Source organism: Rissa tridactyla, chromosome 9 (assembly GCF_028500815.1).
Source record: "Rissa tridactyla isolate bRisTri1 chromosome 9, bRisTri1.patW.cur.20221130, whole genome shotgun sequence".
NCBI lineage: Eukaryota > Metazoa > Chordata > Aves > Charadriiformes > Laridae > Rissa > Rissa tridactyla.
This window is the reverse complement of record NC_071474.1, coordinates 13653786-13677117: the sequence shown is the minus strand read 5'-3', so window position 1 is coordinate 13677117 and position 23332 is coordinate 13653786. Positions and strand designations below refer to the sequence as shown.

The 23332-nt window shown below is 37.5% G+C and overlaps 1 protein-coding gene across 3 annotated transcripts in view; it reads right to left on the bottom strand.

Annotated features, from left to right (window-relative positions):
- DMXL2 (Dmx like 2) overlaps positions 1–18741 on the bottom strand; it is a 55307-nt gene extending 36566 nt beyond the window's left edge. For 2 of the 3 annotated variants that reach the window (XM_054214261.1, XM_054214260.1), the window contains exons 1-10: positions 18569–18741; positions 10530–10655; positions 8746–8817; positions 7977–8055; positions 7191–7347; positions 6151–6217; positions 4126–4304; positions 3237–3420; positions 2076–2250; positions 1067–1300 (exon numbers count right to left, since the gene is read on the bottom strand). In XM_054214261.1, the coding sequence (XP_054070236.1) occupies positions 1067–1300; positions 2076–2250; positions 3237–3420; positions 4126–4304; positions 6151–6217; positions 7191–7347; positions 7977–8055; positions 8746–8817; positions 10530–10655; positions 18569–18655 (1360 nt within the window). In that variant the 5' untranslated portion in view covers positions 18656–18741. Of the gene's footprint in view, positions 1–1066; positions 1301–2075; positions 2251–3236; positions 3421–4125; positions 4305–6150; positions 6218–7190; positions 7348–7976; positions 8056–8745; positions 8818–10529; positions 10656–18568 lie in introns of those variants that run through there. The other variant, XM_054214262.1, reaches the window with a different exon arrangement.
- Positions 18742–23332: the final 4591 nt, after the last annotated feature.

Sequence of the window (23332 nt, the reverse complement as noted above, 5' to 3'; positions counted from 1 at the left end):
AGTTTCTATTCAAAACCACAGAGCATTTTAAAATCTGCTAACAGTGCTATCTGATAAGAACATTCATGCATATTAAGGGTAGAAACATCTTTCTTTCGTCTGTCTGTACAAAAATATGAGTCTGGGCCTTCGACTATTGCTCCTAACTATGTAATACAAATAGTAATAAATATAACCACAAAAATCTAGATACTTAGAGCAATGCCCTGCCTAAGATTATTCTGGTCAACTATATAAACCCACACATTATTTATATGAATGCTGGTTCCAAATTAACATGGGTATTTCTTGTATTTAGAAAGGTAATCATCAAATACGTGGTATGTGATCATTGATGACGTACTATGTATTGCATATTCAGTAAGAATTATCACACACTTAACTACTGCATTAGTAATCTAAATTTTAAGAACCTAAGCATTATAAATGACACAATGTATCATCTGTTTACTGTCGCTAATTGGTCTTACTGGTTTCTGTGGATAGTTTTTTATTTTTATACAGTCTTACTGGCCAAGTAACCTTCCCACAGCAATGTAAAGTATTTCTGGTAGGGTAGGTGTTCCATCATTAATTTCAAAATATGTCTCTCTGGTCCTTTGTGAACAGCTACAGTTAGGATCATCAGGTCATCTAAGGCTTAAGGTGTAAATCTCACCAGTGCTGGAAACAGCCCAGCTGCATTAAAATGGAGCTGTGACCAATCCTTCTTAAAGCTTGCCATAAATTGCTATGTCATTACTGACAATCTGATTGTAAGGTAAAGAGAGCAGGTCTTAGTCATAATTTCATAGCTCAGTGGAATATATCCAAAATGGAAATGAAAGACAAAAGCTAACTTTCTTTTTCACTGTGTGTATTACTATTGCATTCCAACAGAGAGTACACCATTGAATTTTTCATGCCTACAATTACAGCAGGCAAGATTTCAGCTGTAAATGTCTATTTATTTTACATTAGTGATAAAATGTTAGCACTTGCAATTCTTGTGCTAAATAATTGCATTAATTATTGCATTAAAGCGCTTCAAAATAATTCCTGTGCTACATGTCTCAATATTACTAACCATGATCTAATTTCATATGTAAACCTCTCTCTTTTTCTTCCATTTCTTCTTCCTCTTCAATCTCAACATCGAACTCTTGTTCTAGTTGTTGTTCAGAAATTTTTCTTAGATGCTGCATAAATACTTCAATAGAGGATGTAAAATTAAATTCTTTATTATTCAACCAGTGAACAACGAAGCCTCCATTTCCTTCATCTATATTAAAAGCTGTTCCAGCCAAGACCGATGGAATATCTGTGGACAATTTTAAACAAATAAAAAAAAAATATATTTAACTGCCCATCTTTTTGGTTTTTTTATATATATATGTACACACACACACATATATACAGATTTCTTAATTAAGACATTTAACTTGTTTTAGGTAGAACATAATTTGCACCTGTGAGATTAGAAAAGGTAAGATGCAGATCAAGTTTCTACGTGCAATTTTAATAAAAAAAGTAATGATATTTTAACATCAATAAATTTGCATGAAAATTGATTCTTATGTGAATGGCAAATAATACTCAATAGTTCTAATTGCTCAGTTTCATATGTTGCAGTGTTGTCATTTCACGGTCAGATTTCAGGTAAGGCACGCGATTGCTCTTTAATCTTTCCTTGCCTAAAATATTCTGAACTATTCTATAAAAAACAGCTGGTTTCCTGCCAAAACATCTGGCACAGCTTTTCTTCGTGCACTATATATTCTGTAGGATGCAAATATTTTATTCATCATATACTATTGCCTCCCAAACCCCAACAATCAAATGCTAAGCAGGCTTGAAATTTAGGTTTCTTTTGCTTTCTGATGTGCAAAGATGAATTTAATTGGCTTTTTAAAATGCTGAAGGTATTCAGAATAAATTCAGCCTCATTTGTCTTACAAAACTCTATGCTAAGAAACAGACTCATGAAATAACAGTCTTCCTACAAATTCCTTGTATTCAATTAGGCAAAGAACACGCATCTCATTCTCATTTTGTGCAAATATATTATTACAGTTTAATAAATGGCTGTATTTCACCTGTAGTAGGGTTGATGCTTGCTGCTATATGGAAGTGACCGAGTGCATTTGCGTGATGTGAAATGTGACGCTGAACTTCATGAGTACCCTGTTGATCTGGCAATGCATCTGTGTGGGTAACAAGAACCGAAGATCTCCTTTGTCCTTTTCTCATATTTTTCAAATGGTGAATTGTCTGGCATAGTTATAAAAAAAAAAATTAAGAAACACTAAAAAACTGTAAGGTAAGCATTCACACTTATATAAAGCCTAAAGCTTTTTCATTTCCTTCTAAGAAGTGATGACTAATTTCAAAAGGATTGTTATAAATAGATTTCAACAGAGATTAGTAACACTTATGCACATCAGTTCTGGTCAAAGGCAAAGCTATTCTAACGTCTTCTGAAAGGCCCCTTAATATCTGCTCCAACAACAACACAAAAATACATGCTATTTTGTGTAACATTCATAAACAGGATTACAACAATCTAAAACCAGTGACCTTCGCAACATCATTTTATAATGAATTCTTATTATGTAACTGAAAATTGCTGAAAGCACATGGAAAGCACAGCTGATTCAACAGCCCAAAGCATACTTGGTTCCACCCTCTCTATTTGTTGATAGTCATGATATGTAAGAAGTAAAAACTTGGTCTGATTACAGTAGTCTACAAATAAGCGTTGAGGTGGTTGGGTTTTTTTTCCTCTTGTTTTTATATTGATAGATTTTCTGTTACTGTAAACTTAGACTTGATATGACTGACATTGAAATTTGCAGCCTTATATTACCACTTTTGAAAATGCAATTACCAAATCAGAAAGATAAAGATTAAAAGAGTTTATTTACTGCTTCCACTGTTTTTATAATTACTGACTTTCAGACCCAATCAGAATTGAAACTATCACTTACTATTCCATGTGAAACATTGTATTTTCCCAGCACTACAGAAAAAGTAGATTGAGTTTTAAGAACATGGAGCTTGGGTGCAGAGATGCAAAGTCTCTGACTTCCTCAGTGTTTAGTAATAAACTTCAAAAACTGGTAAGAAATAATTCAGACTATTCTATTATGCTTATAAGAACTACATAATACACATTCCTAGAGTTCTACATCCTTTAAATATTTAAAGTTTTAAGAATCTTGAAATAAAAAACTGACAAAATAAGTAACTACTTGTACCTCTAGTGCGTGCTGTATTTTGTCCTTTTGCTTTCCAGATTGAGAGATGGTGCTGCTAATGCTGGAAGTGCTGGTTTCACAGATCTGCTCACCGAGAAGAGTATCTTCTGGTAATAACGTCTCTGCCCACAGCCGACAGATGCCATCAAGACATGATGTGAGTAACACATTACAGACCAAACCCCTAACGACAGACACGTCAAGGTTACTACTCAAGGTAATTAAATTAGCTATACGGACACAGCAGAAATTAAGGGAATATACAAGTATTTAGTAGTTACCGTTTCATCCAAATTTCTGCCTCTCTCCTAACTAAAGGTTTTATAACAGTAGTGATTTTTGGCATGCTAATAAACCCATAGATGATTGGGAAAAGTGCATGTGAATGGTTATTATTTGATAAATGCAACAGTTATTATAAAACTGCAGTTATGAAACTGCCTAAATTATCTGACTTGCTGGACTATGTGAAGAATGCATAGGTTTTACTAAATAATGAAATGTGAAATTGAACAACTAATTAAACACTAGTATATCCAACAAGGCAGAGAAGATAGCTTACTAAATGCTGATTATTTAAACAAATATTTTATTTCCAATGTCATAGCACCATTTGGTAAAGACAAAGCCTTACATACATGCTTCCTGGCATAACTTGAGAAGGCACTGAAGTTTAGACCATATTTTAGAATAAATCTCACCTATTAACATGACTATCACTATTGTACTAGGTAATACAGAAGCTTATGGGAAGATGTTGATATGCTTTATTTCTTGAAAGTATAAGCAGAGAAATCTAATCACGTTTTTGATGCCCAAACTTTGAGCAGTGTTAAAAAATACTTGGTCAAAGGCTTGCTCGTTTTTTTAAAAAAGAAAATTTTCAAACCTGGGCATGTACTTGCTAATGTTACGCCATGAAAATCCTGTCACTGCTCGAGGATGTGCCAAATAAACAAATGAGAAGTGAACAACCCCTGAGCATTTTTTCTTCTCTTCATTCTCTTGGGGCAGAAGGGATGACTTCCAACCAGTCATAGGATACCAAACCTTTAAGAGGCAGTCATCCTAGGTAAAGCAATAAAAAAATCATGGGGTTAGCTAGCTATTATTAAAAATGTCACAAAAAGAAAAATCTCAAACTGCTGTTCTGGAATTTTTCATGAAAACTTGATCTGTGGCCTGAAGTACTGGCAACTCATTTCCGAGACCACTTATTTCATTGATGGTCATGCTGGAATGAGTTACAGGACTGAAGAAATATTCTGCTGGCAACACTCCACTCCCATAAGGAATATTTCTTCTAGTCCAGTTGGCCCCCTACTTTCCTCTTGGTTCTCTATGCATTTTCTGCATAGCACATATGCATGGTTAAATCCCATGTCCATTTCCCTGTGAAGACAGAAGCCAGAAATAGGCTGCCACTCACACTACAATATTAAGCTCATTAACAGTTAAGTTTCTCCACTGAGACAACTCATGCTGTAGACATGAGACAACCAACCCTGTTGGTTCCCATGCACAGGAAACCTGATTTTCGTGGAAAGCACTGTACCTCCTGAGCATAGGCACACAACAGAGGAGCAGATGCACGTTGCAACCTTCCCCTCCATCAGCACAACCTATGCCACCTTTCTGGTTTGAATGGTTGGGCACCACTGATGTGATTAATTGAAACAAAACTGAAATGCTGACACAGCAATACTACATATGCTGATAAGCGATACCAGAGTATGACTATACTGATGTTATCTAAGGACAACATCCCTAGTATGACAACAGTACATTGTACACAGCAGGATGCCACATCCCTGGATTTCAGGACTTGCTGCTGGAGTGGAGATACCAAGTACAGTAAATAAAGGAATAAATCACAAACCTCCAAGAATGTAGATAAAAGATGGTATTTCCTGACAAGCATCAAAAACTATACTACCTGACCAGAGATTCTGCAAGAGGAAAGTCTGACAGGCAGCCCTGTAAGAATTATGATCAAAGCTGTGTATCTCATGAAAAAACTAATATAGAGCTGTCCTACAGACAGAAAATGACTTCTGGAACCATCTGCCGCATCTACTTAGTCAAATTCTTAGCTATATAAAAGTGTATTCATGGGAAATAGAAATATGGAATGAAGCAAATCTTTTGATAATTTACTAACCACAAAGATTCTAAATGTAATATTTATTAAGGTGCTGTAAGTACATTTGTAGCCATAAAACAATACAGCTCATGATTCAGTTGTCCTCTTTAGTAAGTGTAAGAAAACAAAGGTTCATCTCATCGTTCAACCGATATGAAGTGCAAGCAATAAATGCTTACCTAAGCAAACTCGAAAACCAAAGGGAATCACTCATATGAGAAGTTGACATTAAAGAGTTATTAATTGAAAATTTAGCTTGAATAGCAATTTGATAAAAAATATGTCAAACTGAAACAGAAGTTAAGAACTGATAATTGAACCCAGAATTCACTAAATAGAAAATCTTTCCAAATTTATCCACTGAGGTGTATATATTATACCAGTTTAAATGTGTACGTGTTCTATCATAATGATCTAATATTTACCCTCATGATTTCCAACAGAAGTAGAAAAATATATTTAAGCATGTCTGAAAGTTCATCTAAGTATACTTTATCTAAAATATATATATGCAAGTCTGTATCACTGTCACTGTATTCCAGGTTGATTCTGAAGTATTCAGTAAGAGTACGCAGCTAAATCCAATTTCTTGCTGTCGAAATTCATGGAATTACATGAAAATACAGCATTACACATGAAATGATAATTTAACCTAGCTCAGACTACAACAGAGTGTATGGTCCAAGACTATTCCATATTACTCATTTACTTTTGTCAAACAAATGCAAAACATTGCAAACACTTATTTAATTACTCTTTTTTTGTCCTTACCTTCCCAGCTGTTGCAAAGTATTCACCATCAGGAGACCATGCCATCAAATGTACTGATATTGCAGTCCTAAATAACACGAGAGTAAAGTTTTAAGTTGTAAGTAAAGTCTATTTATTCTATAGTATTATTCCATATGTATTCACTTGATTAAGTATTACTGTTCATTATTTAATGTATTAGTATTTTATAGTTGTTGCTTCAAGCATACTTTAGAAATAGCAGAAGCATAAAAAGTATTTGTTACAATGAATCAAAATATTTAGTATTTTCACAGTTTTACAGAAAAACAGCACATAAAACAAATTGTTTTATGTAGGGCAAGCCTAGGCTAGATCCGATGAGATTGCGGAAATGAAGTTTGTCTCAACTGCTCTTCTACTCCCAGTGAGGCCAGGACAAGTAGTAGGAAGAAGTGAAAGTAATGATCTTTTAGATAATTTGTGATACTATTTGTCTGTGACTACAGCTTATGGGTCTGCTGTCCAAAAGAGGAAAGCAGCCTATACAGTGCTTTGTCGGCACAAAATCTAAAACAGCTTCAAAAAAGTTAAGAGAAAACAGGTTCGTAGGCAGCTGCTTCCCAAGTCTGCATATATATATAGAAATGGCTGATCATGAAGCACTTCCATAACATGGATCTCAAACAGAACTAGGTAGAAAGAGTTTCAGGACCCTCTTCCTAAGATTCAGGAAGCGGCTCACCTTTATCAGTGTAGCATACCTGCCTGCTACTGCTCCTCTATTCAGTCCCCTCCAGTACCTCAGCATTACTTTCAAAGATGAGAAAAGGGGGACAATTTTGATACGTTAACAGTGCTACAGTGTGGGTAAGCCTTTGACTAGTTTGACAACATTATCTGGTAATAGGTCATTTGAAAAAGTGAGGAATTTTTATTTGGAGTAACTGACATTGTTTGAATTTTATAGTATTTTAAGATCATTTAAAAGCAGGTTTTAAAATATGGTTTTGGAGAGAAGACAGGGTTGATATATAAGGTGGCATTGCAATTTCTTTTAAAATAAAAATTATCTCACTCACTTGCACTGCCAGACACATTTCCAGTCATTTAGAACGGGGAGAACTTTATCATCTTTGATCTGATTGTCAGGATCATAATCTTCATTTTCTTCTAGAATGTCACTAGAGGGAGGGGCCCACAATTGCAAAAAGTCAGTTGCTGTCAGCAGCCTGTTACCTGAAAGTGAGAAGCATCAAAGCTGTGAAACCAAGATGATGCATATGTTGAAAGATTAGGCCTGTCATCATATTTTGTTGAGAATTATTCAAAACAGGTTGAAAACTCAATTTATAGAGTCCATTTGAAATATGATAGGGTATTCAATCATATCTGGTTTTTATTAAAACATTTTGAATTTATAATACCTTTTAAGAAAGAACATCAAGTTTTTTTGGTGACTTCAAATGATAAATCATATTTAATAACGAATCTGGCAGATGCTAAATAGCCATTCACATCCAAATAAATACACATTGTTAGACGTCTTATAAATATCTGTGTTTGCGTACACTGCTGACTTTAATTGTGATAAAATTCAATTTAAATGATTATTAGTGGTAATTTAAGTCAATTAGCAACTTAACACTGTGATTCCCAAACTAAGATCTTGCACAAGAGACTCAAACACTTGGCACAGCAGCTTCACAAACATCAACTGTAGCCTCACATTTTATGCAACACTGCTTGAGAACAGATAATCTAAAATTCCCAGATTCATGCTCTCACTTTATTACAATAAAAATAATTTGTGTTCAAGTTCCCTTAACTACAAACATTGAATAAATACTTCACAAACTTCTCGTTACCTTGAGGATCCCATGCCAGGTTGTATGTCATAGAACTGAGGAAGAATTGCCCAGTTTTAAGCCACTGACACTTTAGTTGCTGTAGTTTAAAAACAGTAAAGGATTAGTTCTCACATCAACAGCAAAATACAAAAGTATCATTATTTCTTTCTTTCTCTATGAAATTGCTATTAAGCCTGTTGCAAAAACATTCAGGACTCAGTGGCAGATTGCTGAACCCAGTTTTAATAATTTCCTTAGTTGTTTTATAAAAATTAAATGTATCACAGAGTGCCCTGTGAACCAGATCTGGACCCGTCACATGCAAATATATAGTAGATTACTTTAAAGTAGTTAGGTCATACATTTATAACAACATGAGAGTATAGATGCAACAAAGATTGTGAAACCTGCCTGAGACCGTACTTAATGCTTGAGTGCTCAGCCATGGCTGTGCTGTTAAAACAAGCCTGGGTAGACGTACACAAGCCTAAGTCCTATTTCTGTACCACAGATCTGACGACCTCTTCAAGTTAAAGAAAGACCAACTTGTCACCATGTCATTCTAGTAGGAGATGCAAGAACAACATGTTGTGAACTTAGGAGTGCAGTCCCCAGTTCGATTCATGCAGTGAAAGATCCTACCCATCCAATTTTATTATGGATGGTGGAAAATGTTTATCCATTAGTCTTTTGTGTGCCAATGTAATATAATAATAACAACTGGCAGACAGACTTTTGCCTCTTCTAAGAACGTAAACCGAATTACAATCATGAAATACATACTTACACAATTTCTTTTATGAGAATTTATACCAAGTGGTTCAAAAATACAAACAGCATTTCCATATGATGCTGCAATCTGGAAAAAAAAATTATATTGAAGACTCAAAATGTAAGGTTAGGAGATGAGTGTAACTGTTCCTTAGTATTCCAAAATAGCTGAAGAATTTCCTGTACCTCTTCTATGTGCCATTGTTCAAGAAAAGTGAAATGAATACACATCATTAATTGTGTTACAGGTATACTTTCCTAAGGAAGTGGAGAAATACATACTTCTGAACAAGCCTATCTTTAAGATTTTAACTCTAAGTAGGGAAGACATGCTCTTCAGTGGGATAAACACTGTCAATCAGATCTAATATATTCTTCTAGGGTAACTACTATTAATGCATAAGGGAAAGCTGATGCCTTCACTACTACTTCTCACGTTCTGTCTACTTCACAGCTAACTAATAAATTAATTATTAGTGTCTGGGTCTCACTGTGTTCCCAGATTCCATTTTGTACCACTAAATAACAATTATGAGAAACAGGAGGAAATGTAATCCTATTTTGAACAGTTAAATATATTTTGAAGGCAAGTGGTAAACAGAAAAAACGAAGTACTTATACCGCTGAACTCCTCAATTTCTTTCACCCGCTGATTTCACAGAAACCTCCATACACAAAATGGTCTTTATTAGGAATTTATCTGGTCATGTTCCTAATACGCATATGCTTATGAATGCTTTTGACTATCTTTGTCTTCCTTAAAAGATTTTTAAAAGAAAACCTGTTTTAAGTTCTTCCCACTCAGGATCTTGCTTCCTCAATACAGAAATGATGTAAAGTTCCACAACATTTATTATGAAATCTTATTTCCTCTTTGGGGGGTGGGGAGATTGCAACAACACACTCCCAAAGAAAAGAACAGATCCACAGTTCAGAGTTCTGAATGCAGAACCACCTAGGGGTTCATGGAGATCTTGCAGGGGCCACCTGTGCAGCTGGAATCTCTCTTCCAGTCCTACTGGGACTACACTGCTGCAGTGCAGGGGCCTTGCCAGCTAAATCTGCCCGACTCCTAACTAGGGCTTTCTCAATACTGCAACCGATTTTTAACTAGCTAGTATTAGTGGGCAGTGACAACTGACAAACAACATTTGCTCAGCACACTACCATAACTCATAGAAAGCATTTTTTTCTCAGCAATCCAAATTGTCTCTTTAGCATTGTTTAGGGATTAAAAATAAAACCACATAGCCAGTCAAGGGGCCATGTAGTTATGACAAGTCATACTGTAGCACTTCCAAACATGTTAAACGTGCCTAAACTTTTCTGAAAAATAACGTATTTCTCATTTATTACTTTGCAGGACACACAAACACACATATGTGTGTATATATATGTATACATGACTGATTTTTCCATGTCTTCTTTAGATAGATGAAAGTATACAATAATGGAGACAATAACAATGATTTTAGTAGCATTCCGGTTCTGGTACTATACTGTAACTAATACATATTTCCACATTTTTTGAGACCTGTTATTGAGGGTTCTGCAAAGGAGCAAAATCATTGCTAAAAGATACGTCCTGCTCCCCCCCGCCTTAAAAAATAAATTACTGTTAAATTAAAACAATTATCTGAGTAACACAAAAAATGCTACTTAGAAAGCTACAGATCAGTAAAACCTGATCTTGGCCTTAAATTAACTCATTATTACCATTAATCTATTATGTTGCTGTTTAATTATTTAGAGTATTTGAGTTTAAAAAAAAAATCTATATAAATTTATTAAAATCCTTACCCTGCCTTGTCGTTGGGAGCACTCCACACAACTGACCTGGATGTTTCCATGTTTAGCACCAGGAATAATTTGCACACATTCAAAGTCATTCGCCAGAATAACAATGTCACAGCCAGAGCCATATGCCTGAAATATTTTTTTAAAAGAGATACAATTAAAACTGTATTAAAATCTAACTGACTACCTATCAGATGACTTATGTTTTTGAGATCTGTGAAAATTGCCATTGAAATAAGATGTTTCTATGTAGCGGGTTTATTCCTGGCCAATTCAACAGCACCAGCTGAATAAACAAATAAAACTAAAGTAACAAAGTAGCAAAGAGACCTTAAATCTTCCAGGGTTTAAATCAGGGCAAACAGAAAGAGCAGCAAAAAAAAGCCAAAACACAGAAAACAAACCCCAAACTTATTCTAGAACCGAAGCTCTGTTTTTTAAGATTTTAGATGGGCTTTTTTTCCTTCCCTCCAATTCTTGCCGCCTACTAGAGCAAGAGTTTACTATTCAGGTGCACTTATTATTGAATTTGCACATACATTTCTTAAGTATCATCCCCCTCCCCCCGGCTTTTTTTTTGTTGTTGTTGCTGTTAAGAATATTAAGTGATTCTTTCCTATAAAAATCCAATTTCTAGGCTTTTCTGAATTTTAAGAAGTGGGCATTACTATAAGACTGTATCTTGTGTAATATACACTACAGTTGAAATAATTTCTTTAAGAATAAGTTATAGAACAATGATAGCTTGCAGCACTTTTTATTGGCAGGATAAACATATATATCTATCTGCCAAACTTTCACCTGTCCTAATGTGACAGAATATTCTCAAAAGTTTAATCACTCCAGATGTGGCTCCACAGGTGCCTGAACTCCCACATTCAGGCACAGAAATCCCTCCCTAGCATAAAATAAACAGTTATAGCTAGAAGTCACTTTCCTTAAAGTAAGTTTTCCACTGATTCCAATAGGTAGGCAGAAATCTTATGACAGCTGAATTAATCAGAGTGTGCAAGTCCTTAACAAGTCAATTCCACATGGCACAAAATTACTTTTGTCATTTTAACTTGTCCCCTGCTTCTTTCACAATAATTTCCAAATTACTAAGTCCTAGCCCTCTTTTTTGAGGTCAATCAGTTTAAAGGCTACCTGTATTATTTTTGAGAAGTATATGAGCAGTTGTGAGTATTTCTACAGATTTACAGGATCAAAACCCACTGATGGGCACACTAAGATAATGGTGCAAGACAGCCACTGGAACTAGAATGGACAATCTAGGTCTCATGACCTTCTATGTCTACTTCCGCTCCCTCCCAGGAGGGAGCAACAAGTGAGAAAGTCTGAAGAAAAAGGCTTAATTTAGTGAAAGTACAGTCACTGCTAAAAACAAGAAAGGAACAGCAATATAAGCAGCAAAGCAGAAACTCAGGCCTCAGAAATTAACACACCATATAATTGCACAGGCAAAAATGAAAACTGCATACAAAACATAGATTGTCTAAAAGATTTCCAAGGTCATCTCACAAAAATAAAGCAACACATTGCTGCCTGAGTCCTCAAGCCCACAACCGTTGTTCTGAGAAGCTCTGAGGAACTGATACTGGAGTTACTCACAATGCAAGCAGGAGAGGGGAAAAAAAGCAACTGCTAGAAGGTTATTAGAAGGAGATTATCTATGTAACAGAATATCCTAGTTCCTTGATGACTAGGCTATGCAATTGTTAGACCCAATCTGGAAGGGAATAAATTATTATTAAAATGGAATAGGATTATTTCCAGAAAGTAAGAGAAAGAAATATGAGATTCTGAGAGAAGTTCTGGCATTGAACAGAGGCCTTTTTGTTTTGTTGTTTTCCTATTTTTTCATATTGGAATTTGTTACAAAACAAACTCCACCAGCAGTGTGGAATGCTGGACAGGCCAGCAAACGTTCACAAGTGGGCAGGAAGAAGATGGAGACCAGGATGCGATTGCCCGTAAGTTGACAGGAAAATAAAGGCAAGTCCTCTTGTCCACTAATTTATTCAGAATTCTGATGTTCACAAGCAATTGATTCTCCTACTATTTATTTCAAAGGCTGAGCAATTAAAACAGCAAAGAATTGAAAGATGTTCTTTTCAACAGTCTGCCTCATAACTACTAATACAAACCTAGTGAGAGACATGATTTAAATTGCTATCTAATACAGTAAAAAATGGAACTAATCCACTTCAAATGAGGACTTAAACCTTTTGGATACACCGTTTTTTCATTGTCGGTATTGATAACTTGACTTGCAAATTTCAAACTAAATTTAACATAATTTATCACTAGTTGCAATCCTGTTAGCAGGAGATACAGACGTATGCCTCAGAAATGATACAGGGAAAGGAAAAGACTTCTCAATTTTAATTTTCTTAAGCTTGCAGTTCTCAAACATGCACATTTGTGTGTGTGTGTGTGTATAATTGATAATGCAAGAAACAGAAAATATTTTATACTGGAGGACGTCTGTTGACTCTGTGACGCAAAATAATTTACTGTCTTCCTTTTTAAATGTTTTAGTTTCTCTTCTCTCCTGTTCCCTATCTGCACTTCTTATTATAGAAAAAAAGGAGTATTTTCTGGCTAATTATACTATTTAGTATATTTCTACAGAGTTAAGTTAAAAGGTGGTTGTGAATTAAAAGGGTGCTTTACAGTAGAAATTCTTTTTTTGTTAAAGAATCATCAAGATGTAGAGACCTCTTTCCAAAGTGAAATCTTATTACTGTCACTCACATCCCTCCTACTCTTTGCCTGTGTTTGGCACTGCACCAACAAGTGACTCAGCACACCTAAGTGTCCTATGCCAACAGAGAGGATTTAATCCCTTGGAGACCTTAGTCGGAACACATTCCAAACAGCAGGGTATCAGCCTTGAGCTCTAGGTTCTTTGAGCAAGTGCTGTCTCTTGGTTCTGGGGTCATTTTCTCAATGTAGATATTTATTCTGAGAATATCTCTCATTTCTTGAAAGTATATTAAAGTATATTTACCTTAAATCTAAAATTTACTTTAAGGAGTACATTTATTATAACCCTGACTTTGAGAAAATGTGTCCCCTCATTTTAAAACAAGTGTTCACTTTTTCACATTTATAGTCTCCAAATTTCTTAAAACAGAAAAGGTCAATATACTTTTCTGTACTGAAGGACATTCCACAATCCACATTATACATTTAAATACAAGTTTTCAATTTGATTACTTTTATGAGGCTTTTCTAATATATTCAATATATTAACACGTTTATACTTGAACAGAATACATTTCTACTAAATCCTCTTTTTATTTTGTCCTTCACTCCTTAAGCTGGTAATGAAGTAGAAGCATCCTCCATTGGCAAAGAATAGGGAAGTGTCATAATATGCATCATCAGTGGTTCCTTCTTAAGGATTCAGCTGACAACGTCTTCAGGGAGATCATTCTTGCCACCACAGGTCCCTCCCACCAGAATAACAGTGGCCACAATATTTGTGGTAACAGACTAACAATCTGCATAGCCTGATAAAGGAATGGCAAATTGGTAAGCCATACAAAAAGGAAAGATGGAAAATAAGATGCTGAGATACCGTAATGGATGAGAGCAGCCCTGAGGTCTCTGATAAACAGAATTATACGCAGTCACTGAATGAAGCAAGTGCAGTAAAAACCACCCACATGGAGTATCTGCCAACCTCCATTTCTAATGTCACTGATAACTTCAAAGAGAAAATTAAATGGAGTTGCAAAACTGCCAGAACGCAAGGATGACTTGCAGGATCCATAAGCAACTAATAAGCTGTAGTTTGCCAATGTCTACTCTAACTGTCAAGATCTGAGACCACTGAAATGAACAATGACAAAGCTCTAATTGAATGCAGAAGCACCAGACAGAAGTAGGACATTCTGTCCTACTGCAAGAGTTTATGCTATATCCTCAATTTTCAGATAATATGAAAGCAGCATGTGCATCTTCAGCTGCCCATTTTTTCCTGTTTGGTTCTCTAACTTTAATGTTGAAGACCGGAACTACTAGACAGGGAAACAACATTCCTTCACATTTTCAACTTGGTTTTCTTTATAAAAATATTTTTCTCTGTGTAAAAAAAAATAACAAAATTCTTCTCTTTCTATAACCTGCAACTCTTTACAAATTTGGCATAAGTGAAACAGACCAGAAGTCCTCAAGCTCCAGTGTGTGCTATTAAAGGTACAGAGGCATTTCAAGATGTTAAATGATGTGGAAGAAACAGAATCAGCTCACAGCGGTATTTAAAAAAAAAAAAAGTTCATAAACATCTAAAATGACATAAATTAACTAAAATCTGTATTAAAAACTGAATTAAAGCCTGTAATGGCCTTATGGTACTTCTCCAGTATAACAAAATTATCCTTAAGTTTTTAGTAAACATGCAAGATGCAAAAATTCCTCCACCTTCCTGTTAATGATGAAGACACCTGAATTCCGAAACACTTCCAAACTCTCAAAGGGCACAACACTTACACTTCCCCCCTCCTCCAGCTAAGTACTAGTAGAATTACATACACTTAAAGCAAACTAGCAAAGTAACTGAAAAAGAACGCCAACCCACTACTAGCCTGTACAACAGGCTTTCCTAAACTGACGTTTGAGATGAATTCATGATTAAATACTTTACAATATGCTTACACACAGAACTTAAGAGAAAAAAGAATGTGGCAAGGATTCAGATGTTAAGCATTTGTAATCCAGTTCACATAAACATGACACAGCGGGGAACATATAGATATATGCAAGTATTAATAAATAACTGAGAAGGATTTGCAAATCAGGGGTTTCATAAGTAATTTTTCAAAAAGGATGAGGCAGAGGAGAACCCTACACAGCAGAGATAATCTATTCTCAGTTGCTGTATCTTGTGGACAAAATGGTGTGGATGAAGACTTTGCTGCTTTCAATGAGGTAAAAAAGTTTACATGGGTGTGGGAGACTCTTCTGCAACAGCTTCTGAAATTCATTACACACAGTTCCAGGCCAAGTGTCAGTACTGGCAAGGAAGATGCCAAGAAGCTTGTCCTTTTCAAAAATGATAAATAATAATTTTTTTTTTTTCACTTTTTTCACTATCAGAAAAGTTCTTATGTACAGATACACCTGAAATCTGATATTCTGAGTTTTTTCAATAATAATATTTAGAGCTCTGTGTTTTGTGCATTTTGTAGCCCCTCTTACAAGAAGTAAACATTCTTTATCTTCTCTTTGTGGGACGCTAGCCAGAACTTGGAATTTTTATACTTGTAGAATCTAGCCTTTAGGTAACTGATATACCCATGGGTTTTTTTATTTATTTTTTTTTTTAAACCTAAACTGATCTTATAAACGGCTACATTCTGTTCAGAGTTTCACGGGAAAAAAACAACCCCGAGCTTGGACAAAGGGCAGAATTTATAGAAACAGAATCAGAACAGCTTATCATCTTTATTTCAAATCACCTTAGGCCACATCATGAAAATTCAGGTTGGTAACATATACCCCACTCAGAGTTAGGGTCAGTGACTGAAATTGGCTCAATGTAAAACAGCTGCTTAACAACAAAAGCTAAGTGAAATCAATGATGGTTTGAAAAATGCAGTTTGCTACCTTTAAAAACTTATTAGCCTCTGGTTAGACTGTGAGGTTCAAGTAATATACCCTTCTTCTGTCAAGGCAGGGTGTGTGCTGTAAGGACCTTCTGTATAAAGCTCAACCCTGACCTTCTGTAAACTCACTTGTGAAACATGGTTAACAATATTTGCTGAAATAAGAACATGAAGCAACAGCAAGTTGAATAGTGCACAGAATTACTACCAGAAATGAGAAAACCAGAACTTCTGTCATTTAGTACTTAAACCCTCTACTTATGCAGTGTCCTGTCTGGAGCTCAAACAAAGGGAAGCTGAAGAGACTGCCTGGTAGAAAACAGCATTACAAAGCTATTTTGTATCTAATCACCCTTCAAACATTTTTTCCTGTGTATTACCCACTCTATTAGACTGGGTGCAATACATCCACAAGCCAGTTTGTTAACCAAACATCTCTGTGTTTCGTCCCTTATTTAGGAAATGCTAGGTACACGTTAGGATTGCTGCAGGCAGATGTGGGAGCATAGGGAGGAAGGAACACCATGTGCATTTCAGATAAAGGATGCACAAAACGTTTGTTGCCAGCCTACAGCAACTGTCTGATCCTAGCTCTTTCTTTGGATTTGTTTTGCTTGATGCAGTCACTAATACTTGGTTTTTAATAGGTAAAGAAAAATTAATGGCAAAATTACGTCTTTTCCCTTTCTTATTCTCAGAAAAACTAGATGAATTTCACTAAAGCTTTAAAAAAGTACTGTTGAGGCAGAACATGTTATCATCCTAGCTCTGGCTACACTGATCTGGAAACTAAAAGCCTACCTTTATCCTCAACCATGTAAACAGGCCAACAGCAAACCATACAGGAAAGGAAGGATGAAGAACCTGAGCATTGCAATGTCTCTAATCAGGTCAGAAGAAAACGTGTTCCTTCTCCAGAATCCTAAGATTACTGGAGTTATGCATTTAAATCAAGTTCATCTTAGGAGGAGATTTCTCCTCCTCCTTCAAAAAAGGAAAATAGCTCCCAAACTATTAACTAGTGAATATATATAACACACATTCTATTGTTTAGTGGAGTAACTTTAACATGAGTGATTCATTTCTACACAGAAAAAAGACGTATTTTTAAGTCGCTATGATGAATCAGTGGTAGCAATTTTGAACTAGTTCTTACATATTTTAAACAAATATCCTAACATCAAAACTATTACAAGAACTAGCATAAAGTTGTCTTTTATAATACCGTTTGATTGACTCTTCAAATTGTCACAGTAAAAAGAAACACATTAGAATATGAATATGAGTAAACCACTTCTTATATAAATATCAAAAGTAACAGAGGTCCCTTTAATAGCAGTATGGCTGCATAGCAGCAGAACAAGGAAAATACAGACAGACATGGCACCTTTTATTTCTTAAGACTTTCAAGCATTCATTACTGAAATTAGACATCTGTGATAATCTAAAGTAAGGCTTTAAAATGTCTGACAAGTGTGCTGACAGTTATCTTAGACTAAAAATGATGCTCTGTATCATATAGCTTGGAATTGGTTTGTGGTTGGGATATAATCTTGTAAATCTTAATACAAAATCTAATGAGACAATTTATTCCCAAATAATAACATACTGATTAGATGATAGTATGCAAAACACTGCTGAAGCTGATCGTTCATTAAAATCAGAGAGCATATCGTAAGCTAAAAAGTAGAAATTGACATTAGAATTGACAAAAATAGTCTGTGGATGATAAACAGATTTTATTATATAAATTACTGGACTCTTGATATTTAGTTAGTGTATCTCTTTCCATTTCTTTTCTCTTCTAGTTTAAGAGATGCATTTGACAAATTTGTGTTTTATTAACCACAGAAACCGAAGCCACACGCTCATCAATAGTGGATAGGCTTCTTAAGGAGCCTAGTGCAACAGACTATTTTCTCTTTGCAGGAGGACCATACAAAAAAAAAAAAAGGCACCCAGCAAAATCTGGGGACGCATCACTTGGGGGGGTGTTCCCTACTGGAATTCCGTGGATCCAGGGAGCACTCGCCCGAGGGGGCGGACACATCCACGGACCCAGCCTGCACCTGCAGCTGCGCCCTGGGAAGGGCAAGCGGCGAGACCCCTCCGGGGGCTGCAGCAGACGGCGGGGCCGCGCCGCCTCCTCCGGGCCGGGAGCCCCCACTGCCCCCACTGGAGCAGCGCTCCTACCGCCCCAGCTGCAGACGTGCCGGCTCTCAACCCTCCGCCCGCTCCCCCTCCTCCGCCTTCCCCCCACCGCCCCGAGGCCTCGCTTGTAATCCCTGCCTTAACGACCCCGCTGCAAGGGCCCGCCAACCGCTCCCGCAGGTTAATCCCCTCCAGCCCCTCCCACCGCTCACCTCGGGCCTACAAAACACCCCCCACCCCGCCTCAGGCCGGGCGCCTCTGCCTCGCCGCCATTACCGTGAAGGGGATGTCCTCAACGCTGCCCACCGAGTAGCAGTTGTCCCCCGGGTTGACGGCGCCGGTGAGCACCTGGTGAAGATGCATGGTGGCCCTGCTTCCCTCCTCCCCCGGCTCTCCTGGGGACGGCCGCGGCCGCCGCCGAGGAGGAGCGGAGGAGACCCGGATGGAGCCGCGCTCCCGCCCGCCCCGGCCCCGCTTGATGGCGCCGCGAGCGCGCGCCGCGGAGGGAGGGAGGGAGGGAGGGAGGCAGCGCACGCGCCTCAGGCAGGTGAGGCGCGCGCGGGCACCGCCTCTGTGCGAGCGGCAGCCGTTGTGCGCGCGCCCGCGAGGCAGTTAAAAGCGGGGGGGCAGCCCTGAGGCGGGCAGGGCTGCAGGGGAAGAGCAGAGCGCTAGGTTTAAACGAGAGAAGGGAGGGACGGCCAAGGAGGCGGGGGATGCGCTGCGCTGGGCTGATGCCCCGAGGTGAGAGGGTGTCAGGACGCCTCACAGGGGCGGGAGGGAGGAGAAGGAGGAGGGGTGTGTGTGGTGGTGGTGGTGGGGATTTATCTGCTTGCTGCGGCGTTCTGGCCGTGAGGCGGGCCGGGGAGGCGTGTCCCCCGAATGAGGAGCGGTGGGTGCGCTAAGGGGGAAGCGCCGGCCGCCGGAGAGGCCAGGCAGTGCCTCGCTGGCTGGAAGGTGGCAGCACGGCGGGCTCTGAGGGGGTGTCCCTCAGGTGTTCGGCATTCCGTAGTGGGGCCGACGTTACGAGTCAGAACTGCTTTGTGTCAGTGAGAAAGAGACCGTGTTTCAGGGTCGTTGTAAATAGCCATTTACAGGAGGTTAGAGAGAAAATTACCAGTACGTGGAGGTGGGGAGTTGCCTTGTTTCATTAAGGTGTTTGTTTGCATTTTATGCACGTTATGTGACCTTACAGGAAACATGGTGAAGCTTTTGCCGCTTTATTTTTAATAACTGCCTAACAGTGTTTGAAAAAAAAAAAAAGCCTTTAAATGTGCCTATCCTTTTTTGTCTCAGAGGTGTGAAGAAGGCTGGATCCAGAAAATTGTTTGGACTCTGAAGGGGGGGAAAGAAGCGCTCTGTATGCTGTATGTCATGATATAAGGAAAACTCTCCAATTTCTTGTACTAGGTTGATAGTCTTGCAGTTGTACCCCTGGTGCTAATGATTGAAGCTGTAAAGCTCCATCTCCTTTAAAGTTTGTGGCAGTTTTGCCTGAGTCAGGACTGCAAGATTCATCCTGCCTTATGCTGCTTCTTGAAAGTGTATGTCTTTTACTAAATAAGTGATACTCAGAATGTAGAGGTAAATCCAGATATACTCAAGTTATATTTGAATGGAAAAAACCATTGTCATCATAACACTTAAGACTTTATCTACTCTTATGCTTGTTAAAGGCTTTTTAAAGGGAACAGTATCTCCAGCTGGGGTGAAAGGGGAAAAAATGTTTTGATCTTCAGTTGACCTGGTTACATACAACCTGGTTCTATTCGACAACTATTGAATGTTCATGTGCTTCCACTGATGCTTACTATTCCATAACTTTTCCACAACTATTCCATAACTTTTCTGATTTTTAACTTGCAACTGATTTTTATTTTGGATAATGCATGCAACAGGACTTGGAGGCAAAAGCAACGTGGTGGGGTTTTCTTCATGTTGTTTAGTGGAATAAAGTCCAACTAATGCATGAAAAGAGATGACTTTTGAATTGGCATAGGCAGTCGTAATATTAAGTAGGATAATAGGAGAATGGTGTGATCTAAAGGAAAGTATTTTCCTTTTTTATGTGTAGTAAAGCTATCTGGTTTTGATGGCAAAAAGTCTTAAGTAAAAGCAGGGTACATGTAGGATTGGTTCAGTCTTCCTGGGTAACAGACATGAAGCCCAGTCTTCTTTACCTAATCAGAGTAAGACTGCCAGTAACTCTTGGGCATGCCAACTGTGAGAAAGACTTCCATCTTATTGCTTGGGTTGGTGAGAAAACTTTCACCGTGTTTGAGTTGTGTAGTACTCTAATTCCTCTGAGACTTTGCTGGGGGAGAGAGAATGTGTCTTATCCTGAAGCACATAAAGTAAAAGTAATGTCAATGGGTTTAATAGTAAAATACTCTATTTGTGGCTGTGGAAACCTGTAGACATAGCTAGCTCTGTGCACAGAGCTTTGAGCAAGAATCATTCTGCAAGCATCTGCAGATAAGGCCCTCACATTCTTCCTGAAAAGAAGTATTTTCACCTGAGTTTTGCTTTCAGATTTGTTTTATTTACCTTATCTGATTCTTCCTTATTAGTGACTTAAATACGTCACGTTAAAGTAATTTTCAGTGCATGTAACAGTGATTTATTTCTATGCCCAAGAACATGAAGCAATCTCTCTTATATATAAATAAAAAAAATTATAAAATAATAATAATTAGAAAATCTAAGGGGCCTTCATTCTCTTAACTTTTCCTTTCATTCCTGGCTATCTTGTTGCTTTGTTCAATTACTTTCCTTTCTTCTTAACCCTAAGAAAAAGCACCTGCAGTACCTCTGCTAGAATCTGTTTGCCTAGGAATTCCCTGCTTTGGCTTGAAGTTAACTGCAGTTATGGGAGGGGAAGCTCTGCTACCTCAGGAGAGTGGTTGCTGTATAGAATCAAAAGGTCTATTTAATTTATACTAATAAGCTGAAGTTGGAGCTGCCTTAGGTGGAGTTTTAAGAAGGTGTTAGGAATGCAAAGGGCACTTTACTCTTGGCTCCGTCTAGCAGGATGGATTAGATGACCTCTCAAGACCGTCTGCATCATGTATGAGGATGACTGTACTGGTTTGCCTTCTGCTTCTCCAACTACAGGGAAAGGAGAGAAAAATAATAAATCTATAGGTATTCAAAGGTTGAGACTTTCATCTTCTTTTCTTTTGCTTCCAAAAAGAGAGGGAGGCGAAGGAAAGAGGTCCAAACTTAGACACTAAACTACACCGATGCTATGGAGATGCTTGGTTCATTTGCTGGAGTAAGAAGTATTTTCACTTGGTAAAAGAAGGTGATATTAGACAAAATAATCATGAGGAAATATGGTGTTTTGATATAGAAACCATGATTATACATTAAAAAAATCTAACTATTTTTTCCCAGTTTTTCTGAGAGCTAAAAGGTATAAGAATTTTTTGCTTTTGGCAAAAGGTAGAGTGTTTTATGGCAAGGGAGAAAATTCAAAAGACGTTACTGTGAAATTTGCATAGGGAAGAAATTCTAAAGCACATGCAAAAGAAATGTGTTGCACGCATTTCTAGGGAAAGGGACACCTAGGGAAAGAAAGCAAGACTCCTAAGAGGCATCATGCAAGATAAATACCTATGCTGGACTACCTTTTATTTCAAAGGTTAAATGTGCGCTCCAGCCTTGGTACCTTGAGCTTGGAGAAAATGGATTGAAGAACACGATAAGGTGCAACACCTGTTCTATCCTATTAATTTATGAACTGTAATGTGGTGGTTTTTTGCTCTAGCTTTCTTATTACTGGTAGAACAAGACTGCCCCCATGAAGACCTTTATTTTTAAACTGTAGTTCATGGTGTATTTCTGTAGATGACCTTAAAGGCATTCACCTGTGAAGGATAGTCACTTCTTCTGTACTCCTGAAAAGACTTTGCTACAGCATAATTTTTGCTTGGATATTTTTAAAAGATCATGTTCATGGAAACTGACAGTCTTTCTTCCCCAGGGGTATCTAAATGCTGAACACTTTTGTCAGTGCATAGATGTCTAAACATTTCCCCCTGTCTGGACCCTAACTGTCCTGTAGAGTAATCACCCACACTTCCAATTTTAAAGAACTAAAAAATAAAAACCAATAGCATTAAAAATTGCAGCAAAAATGAAACTTTTCAATAGTTCTTTTAAACCACAATCAGGTATTTGTGGATGAAAGAACTAATGATTTAAAATTCTAATTCATTAAATGGGGGAGTAGGGAAAAGGACAGATAGTTTAAACAGCACAGAGAATTTAAGGCTCTTACTTGAAGGTGCTGACTTTTTCAATGGCTAAGGAGAAGGCTGTGTCTGGAGTCCTGTCTCTTAATTCTCTTCAGAAACTTCAAGGCTTTTGTTTTCTTGCCAGTCTGTCTAATCGTGATAGCAGTTCCAGACTGGTAGCATTTTTTGGGGGAGCAGGATAGGATTTTTCTGAGAAATAATTGAGTTGTTTGGTGATTGTTCAGTTGTAAGTACTTAGATGCTGAGAAAGCAGAGACAGAATAAACAAAGATCATGCCCAAGAGTGATATGTGTCATGACGTTGGACTTTGTCAACATAGGATAAAGTATTAACTAGTTCCATTGGCTGAGTTTATTCTGTGTGCTTTTTGCTAAATGCTTATGCTATACAGAAATTTAGTGAAACTTACAGTGAACAAATGCGTTTAGAATAATTTCCGGAGTGTCTGAATCCTAATATATGGTAGGAAGCACTGTTGTTTTAAATAAATAATTTTCTTCAGATGGAAGAATTAATACTTTGTACTCTTGCAGTTCTGATCATCTGTGTATCTTGCCTTTATAGATATATTTCAAGCACCTGGAAAATAGAATCGCTCCAGTAAAGTCACAAATGACCACGTGCAATTAATTCCAAGTACATGTTCTTTAAATTCACCTCCAAATAAAGATTTAGTAGAATGATAAATGACTTTATTGTCGATTGCACACAAATAACTTTCCTGACATCTGAACAAGCATTCTGTATGAGACTGAGTGTTCTGATGGCACTAGATGTGTACAT